General features: G+C 37.5%; 1 protein-coding gene across 2 annotated transcripts; it reads right to left on the reverse strand.

Moving 5' to 3' along the window:
• Nucleotides 1–648: 648 nt before the first annotated feature.
• On the reverse strand, nucleotides 649–4,215 carry LOC137197442 (ovarian cancer G-protein coupled receptor 1-like). Of its 2 annotated transcripts, none has more exons than XM_067610848.1 (3): nucleotides 3,961–4,215; nucleotides 2,467–2,654; nucleotides 649–2,332 (listed from the first exon to the last, which is right to left on the reverse strand). In XM_067610848.1, the coding sequence occupies exons 1-3, from the start codon at nucleotides 4,144–4,146 to the stop codon at nucleotides 1,825–1,827; spliced, it is 882 nt and encodes a 293-aa protein (XP_067466949.1). In that variant the 5' UTR covers nucleotides 4,147–4,215; the 3' UTR covers nucleotides 649–1,824. The 2 variants fall into 2 exon arrangements, with proteins under 2 accessions (XP_067466949.1, XP_067466950.1); XM_067610849.1 differs by having other exon boundaries at nucleotides 3,309–4,215.
• Between the last annotated feature and the right edge of the window lie 3,570 nt (nucleotides 4,216–7,785).

Consider the following 7,785-nt stretch of genomic DNA (forward strand, 5'->3'; position numbering starts at 1 on the left):
TACAGTCATGTGTCTGCTTAATTACTTATACAAGTCTTTCCCAACCCAAACTGAACAAACCACCATTTTCTGCAAAAGCTTGGTTTCAGCAGTGATTTTTGTCATTGCAATGCACATGAAGTGTGCAGAGTTGATGAAATTCAATCACAGTTATGCCTAAAAAGTCAGAGGAAACCTTAAAATACAAGATTTCAGTTCCAAAGGTATCTGTGGACTAACCAAACAGGTATTTTGGGCTGGGGAGAGCAAAATGACAGATGTGTGCACTGAATGGAGTTGAAATGACTCAATACTTGTTTTTTATTCAATCACGTATAAATGACATAAATAAAATGACGTAAATAAATGACAACTACTATAATTTATCATCTTTTTTGTACACTATACAACTTATCAAGTAGGAACCTTAAGCTCTTAGCAATCGCACATTATCATCTAAATATGCATGTTTTTCTTTATAAAGTGTCACCCTGCAGAAAGTCAAAGTATTTAAAGAGATTGTGGGAAATATGTTTTTGTTGGATCTCTGCTGTTGCAGTGTCAGCTGATTAGTGCAACAGTTGGTAATCAACAAGTTTGAGAAGGGGGAAATGTACAGTAGGCCTCACTACTGCAACTTATAGTGAAAAATATGATATAATTTCTGCCCCAAATTATTATCTAAAAAAGTATGAGAACATAATTCAGTAATTTGGAAAAAAAAAAAGAAAACAAAATGCCTCCATAGTATTACACAACAGTAGAGTTGTGCTATATGATGATATATACAAGAAACAACCAGCAGATATTTTGATGATTTGTCAGGTTTAATTCACAGAGTTAGTCAAAAGCAAATATTTTTGTCTGGAAACATGTTTTTATTGAATTTCCAGGAAATTTACAATTTCTTATAAAAGTACTGTGATATAAGATTGTATCTATATTGTCAAGGCATAGCATGCCGACGACAACCCCCCCAAAATATAACTTACATTAGATAAAAAGAAGTAAATCATATGTTGTTTAACTTGTGTGCATAAAAATACCCCCCCACACACACACACAATAATAGACATACATAGTTATAAGTAGGAAAAAAGTTTTTAAAAAGTAACATATTATAATGTGTATGAGAGGCCAAAGAAAAAAAAAAGTCTATAGACTTGATATGATGATCTCCCTGTAGAAATAAGACGGAGTGGCAGCTATAATAACAGGGTGATCATGGTATTGAACAGCTCAGTTGATCAACAAGTAATATCTGGTTTGCTTCTTTGATTAAAGGGGACATAACATGCACATTTCCAGGTCTATAGTTTTATTCTGGGGCTCTACTGGAATATTTCTGCATGACTTACAGTTCAAAAAACTCCTTATTTATCTAATACTGCCCCTTTATGCAGCCCCTCAGTTCAGCCTCTGTCTGAAACAGGTCGTTTTAGCTCCTGTCTCTTTAAGACCCCCCCTTGATGAGCCCACTCTGTTCTGATTGGCCAGCTCCAGGAAGCTGCCCCTTGGCAGACTTAAATTATGAATATAAATGACAGAAAATCACAAAAAGCATGCTATGTCCCCTTCAAAGGATAATAATGATAGACATCAACTTAATGCACATTTGTTGAAGCCCTAACAATGAACCAGAAAAAGTTAACCTGCATGGACAAACATTTCCCACTAACCACTTCTCTCACAACATAATCAAAACAATGATTTCTTTTCATCTACTTGTGATGGTCACAACACTGGCTGACAACAAACAGCATTATTAGTTTTGTTGTCTTTTCCTTTTTCTTTCTCCCTCTTTCTCTGCCTGCATGGAGCTGACTGTGTACATGTTGTTGTCTTTCATACTGATGATCTGCTGTTATCATCACTGTCCATTCTGCAACAACACAGAGAGGCCAAAAGCTTGTCTATGGCCCCTTTCCTAATGAAAAAATACAGAATCAAGTCTGCAAAAGGACTGAATCTAAGAAGCATGAAAGTCAGGTTTCTGAAGGTATAATTATCTCTGGCTTCTTCTACCAGGTAGCAGATGATGCTGGGTAGAAACAACAGTGTGTAGATGAGCAGCACCAGGACCAACATTCCCACAATTCGTCGTTTTTCATCAGAGGAGACCGAGATGGCAGCAGACAGCGATTTGAGGGTCCCACCCAAGAAGAATATGAGCAGTGGTAAAGGAACAAGGAGACAGCCAGCGGAAATGGTTTTTAAGACCTTAATTTCAACCTGGAAATAGAAAGGAAGGACATAAACAAGAGGAAGGGTCCAGACCACGACACAGACTGCAAGAGAGATCTTGATGGTTCTTCTGAAGCGGTACCACAGTGGCCATGCGATGAGCAAATACCTGAAACACAAGATACACAGTCTATCATCAGATACAGAATATTCCTGACTTTGAGGAGCTTCAGATTTATATGGTAATATAAAGGTCATACACATGGAAGTAGCTAAAAACATACAAGATAGACAGATAGCTACCTTTCCAGGGCGACACAGACCATGAAGCCAACACTGGTAACCCCACCAAAGCAGTAAATATAATAGAAGATTTTACAGATCTTCCAGTCCACAGGATTTGCCACTTCGACGATCATGCAGCAGAGCTGAATGATTTCAGAGATGAGGAGGTTGATGATGTAGATTGGAGCAACATTGTTCTTTTGCACCTGCAAGAAAACAATGGTAGTAATAAACAAAGCAGCTGGAAACATTTTTTTTCAATTTTCTGGTGTTTTCATTTAGGATCTCTGAACAAAATGTGCAAAAATACAAGTGGATTGAATTCTGCGTAGTGATAAATATGTAATTTTGCTCTGCACAGCAATTGCAGTCAGAAACATTCATGCATTGGCCAATGTGTCATCAAATATGACACATTGGCCAATCAATGTTACAAGACTCAACAACAACAAGAGTCCACAGCTATGCTAACTGCTCTGTGAGGCTGTACTTAGGCACAGGGGTTCATTGAGCTAAATGCTAATATGCTCACAATGACAATGACCATCTTAGTTTAGCGTGTTAGCATGCTAAAGACAGAGTGATAGATATTGATTGTCCTCATGAGGAAATTTGGTTAAACTGTGCATTATATGTGCCTCTAAAACATAGACATATAGATGCATACATACACATATATACAACGATTTCAAGCAGAGGAAAATACTTATATATATATCGTAATCTGATGATTAGTCTGCAATGGAATTTAAAACCGCTTTTTTGTCCTTTATATGCAACCAGATGGGAGCGGAGTGAAAAATTCTGAAAAACCTGATGACAATTTCTTCTCTACAAGTTAATGATGCTGTTAACTTCACCTTAAGAGAAGCTGGAATGGAGCTACACATGTTAACTGCATGTGTTTAGGGTCCAAGTAGCTTAAAATTATAGGACATTACAAGACTTCCTTCCAGCCCCCAAGCAGGATTGTGACAGCCCTCTCTCTTTTTATCTCTTTCTCTCTTGCTTTCTTTCTCTCTTTCTCTCTTTATTTATCTGCCTCTAGTTCTCTCCAGTTACACTCTTGTTATTTTCTTCCAGGAGTGGTAGGCTAAGAGGTCTGTCATAGCTGATCAGCTGCACCTGAGGAGGGAGTGGCCCAAAGGATATAAAAGGACTGCTGGCCCAGGAGTCTCTCTCTTTCTTTTCGGCTGAACAGCAGCACCCCGTCCACATGGCTTTCACTTTAGATTATTTGTGTTGAACTTGTGTTTCTTTACTTTTACAGCCAACATTTCATGCATCCACACACCCACTTTACACCACTGATGCCTAACATTCCCATATTTAAGTATGAATTGTTATGTTTAGTTAAATAAATATCGTTTTGCACCGTTCATCAGTGTGTGGACTCTCTCCTTTGTTGCAAGCCCTGAGCCAGGTTTGTAACAGGATGAAGATTCTTTACAGACAGACTGTATGACAGACACATGACCTAAAATTAATAAATCTTAGTCATAAAGTACTCACCTGGGAATAAAGAGAGTAGATGGCCACTAGAGTCAAAGGAATGCTGATACTAATGATTACGTATGTCATCACATACTCAGTATATGAGTTAAAATAATAGGAGTAGGTTTCATTCCTATAATCATAGCCAGTGCAGTTATGACCATTATATTGGGATGTGACATTGCTGTAATTATTGCTTTTCATCTGTGAGGGGTTGATGTAGAAATCTTCTTCTTCTTCAGAGTGAAACCTGTTGTATGAGAGATCAGTTTATGGAAGTTTTTTAATATCTACATAACATTGTTAAGTGACATCACTAAAGTCTTGAGGTGCAAGTTCAGCCATAAAAAAGGTGTCTTTGTTATATTTTCTCCTAATAATATTTCTTCAGGGCTGCAACTAAAAATTATTTTCATCATTGATTAAGCTGCCGATTATTTTCCCGATTAAATGATTAACCTTTGTGTTTATAAAATGTAGTGTTTTATACACTGTAAAAAAATGACACTCACAATTTCTTTGAGCCTGCGGGGATGTCTTCAGTTTGCTATTTTTTTCTGAACAACAATCCAAATCCTAAAGATTTTTTAATGTACTGTTGCATATGACAAAGAAAAGGAGCAAATCACAACATTTAAGGAGCTGAAACCAGAGAATATTTGGTCTTTTTGCTTGAAGAATGATTGAAACAATAATTTGAAAAAATGAGCAATAAAGTAGCAATGAGAATAATCGACTAATCATTGAAGTTCTATATTTCATCAAAAAATAACTTGTCAGATAATACAAGTCCTTGTGATGCATATAAATATTTTTCCATGATGATGTGAGGTCATTACTACAGAATTTCATACAGTTCTTTCAGTAATTTAAGGTACAGAGACATTGGTCTAGGATGGTTTGTCTTCTGCACTTGACATCCCACCAGTTGAATAACTCTGTGCTCTCTGATTTTGGACAAGGAGGTTTGCATGTCTGACCAAACCATTTTATGAATCATCTGCATATTTTATATTTTGTTTACAGATTGTGCAATCTGACTATATTTTGGAGTTAACATGAAAATTAATTGGAGGAAACAACTGCAGGTTGGTACATTCACCATATTTAACGACACTAACATACTGGTCATCCCTGTAGCGTACTGGTTAAGACTCATACCACAAAACTGCAACATTTGTCCAAAACAACAGAGCTGGGAAACACTTATTCCTTCTGGGATGGAATCATTAATTGACTTTAACCTATCTTGGGTTGTATAACTCTATCCCTCTGTTTGACTTTTCATCAATAACATATTGTCACAGCACAGGAAACTCTTTTATATCTCAGCTGTTATCAAAACTGCAAATATCACTATAAATACCTCTATGTGGATCAACGTTGGCTCAGAACATTCAGTAAATACAAGAAATACATAAATATAATAATCAACATTTGTTTCTTCATTCTTCTTTATTCAGCTCATTTAATTCAAAATAGTGCAACTTTTTTTGAATGTTATTATCTTTTTAGCTATTTTCTCACCCTTTGTTTTGTCTTTGTTACACAACTTTTAAACATCAAAATTACACTTAGGTAATTTTCTAAGTTACTTTAATGACAAAATTCAAACTCTCAAAGAGAAGGTGAAACCACAACCACATCAAAATTACACTTAGGTGAAACAAATTCAAATGAAATAAAACACAGTTGGTTTAACCACAGTATTCTGTACACCTACAGTCCAAAGCTGTCCACTTGTCACAGTTTGCATACTCATTATCATGACTGTTTGCAGTTCTGATGTCGCTTTTACAATCTCTACATACGCAAGTGAAAAGTAATGTCACAAAATTTACCTCAAAAGCTGCATGACCACACCTGGATGAGTTCCCTACACCAAGTTTGATGTTTGGTCGTCTGCATCCAAACAGTCTACAGTAAATATGGTGAGTGATGACATGCAGTAGGTTCCTGATACTATGGAAGAGAGGAAAAAGTAGACAGATATGAATATGCAAAGTACATCAGTACAACATGCAGGAACGTGGTTCCCTTTACAACTTTGCTTGCTTGTTTTGATACATATCACCACCTGTTACATGGGGCGGAGCAGGTGAACACAAGTGCAGACTCAGACAAAGAGACAGGGGTAAGGTAAATAAGGTATTTATTGACAGGTGAGGGTGAAGAAGGGGTTCAGGCCAGGGGAAGCTGAAACAGGATGGTAACACTATTTACCACCTGTGTGTAAGCTGTGCTCACAAATCGCTTTTGTCAAATAGGCCCTGAAATAAAATAGGCTCAGGTTGGCTGCTGGCATAGGCAGTATAGGCAAAAGCCAGGAGCTCCAGGGTAATGTAAGGCCCAACGATGCGGGAAAAATAAATAATTGACAATAACAATTAAAAAATCAACACTAGAAGACAAAAGAGCCCTCTGTGTTTTAAATTGTGTTCATTTACATTACCACCATCTGAGATTAATGCACTGAAACCAGGGGTACGCTTTAAACAAACAATAGTTTGTACAGTGTGTCAAAGTTTTTATAGCTGTTCTAAACAACCACACTCAACCTTTGGTGAAAAGTTGGAGGGGCTAGCTGAGATTATCTTGGGGATAATGGGGCACACTTTCAAACAATCTCTCCTTGAAAGAATTTATGGTGTTTTACATACTTTCTCACTTCTGCATCACTGGCCAGCAGCATTAAGTTGGCATGACCAATTTTGGAAAGTTGCAACCCAGTGGTTTCAAATACTGTTTGACCATCTGACAAACACTTAAGTGGAAGCATACTGACTCTATAAGATCTCTACAAAAATGAGGAGATGTTCCATTCATTCATTACTGAAATATTCCCACTTGGCGCTGCTATTTAATGGTATCTGACCTTCTCTGCTCTTCTACACCATGGTGAACTATTCCACACAGATTTCAAGTGTAGACATTAAAATCATTTGGCTCTAGCACACACTAAAAATGGTCTCTGGCTACTTATATCATCATTAAACCCCAATTTGGAGATATAAGTGTCCAAAACAACTAGAAATCCAGATCTAATAAGGTGAAAATCAGTGGTCTTTTTGCTGATTGCAGAAGCCACATTATCATCATCATCCTTGGTCCTCCGATTCTTCAATGCTAATATTTAGAGCATTATTCAGGTGCAATTCAAGCAGGGGTGAACCAGCTTTAACTGTGTAGAAGGTGACTTGGACCTATTGGCTTGGTCTAGTACGGCAGCTGGTAAACTACCACAAAAAATAACTTTTGCATACATGCTTACTTTAGTTTCTGGGAGAGGGAATTTTGCATAATGCTTCAGGAAAACTTCCTGTGGTTAAATAGATACAGATGCTCCAGTATCTACAATTAGCTGGCTGTGTGTGTGAATTTGTGTTTGACATGCCAACAGCCTTGACTAGGCCGAGGACACGCTGGCTGTAGAGGATTGTAACCTATCCTGTAAAACACTGAGGGCCCTATTTTAACAAACTTAAGCACATGGTCTGAAGCGCATGGTGCAAGTGTATCTAAGTCCTGTCCAAATCCATTTTTGATAGTTTAATGGTGGAGAAAATGGTTGCAGCACCAGACGCATGGTTCAAAAGGGTTGTCCTTCGTCTCTTAATTAATCATTGGTTTGTTTTTGGTGTAACATGCAATAAATCAATCATAGTGTCATCTCCCATTCCCTTTAAAAGCCCAGTGCACTTGCACCTTGGCGGATTGCTATTATAATGGCACATTTGCTAAGTAGTAAGAAGGAGTGCCTCTCTGCAGAGGAAACAGATCTGCTTGTGCAGAAAGTGAAAGCACACAATCTATTACAAGCACACACTGGCCTCTGATGCTCCT

This window comes from Thunnus thynnus, chromosome 14 (genome assembly GCF_963924715.1).
Source record: "Thunnus thynnus chromosome 14, fThuThy2.1, whole genome shotgun sequence".
NCBI classification, from domain to species: Eukaryota; Metazoa; Chordata; class Actinopteri; order Scombriformes; family Scombridae; genus Thunnus; species Thunnus thynnus.

Coding starts and splice junctions, on each gene's coding strand:
- LOC137197442 (XM_067610848.1), bottom strand. CDS start 4,146: ATGAAAAGCAATAATTACAGCAATGTCACATCCCAATATAATGGTCAT. Junction 2,655..3,960: donor TCTACTCTCTTTATTCCCAG/GTGAGTACTTTA, acceptor GTTTTCTTGCAG/GTGCAAAAGAACAATGTTGC. Junction 2,333..2,466: donor GTCTGTGTCGCCCTGGAAAG/GTAGCTATCTGT, acceptor CTTGTGTTTCAG/GTATTTGCTCATCGCATGGC.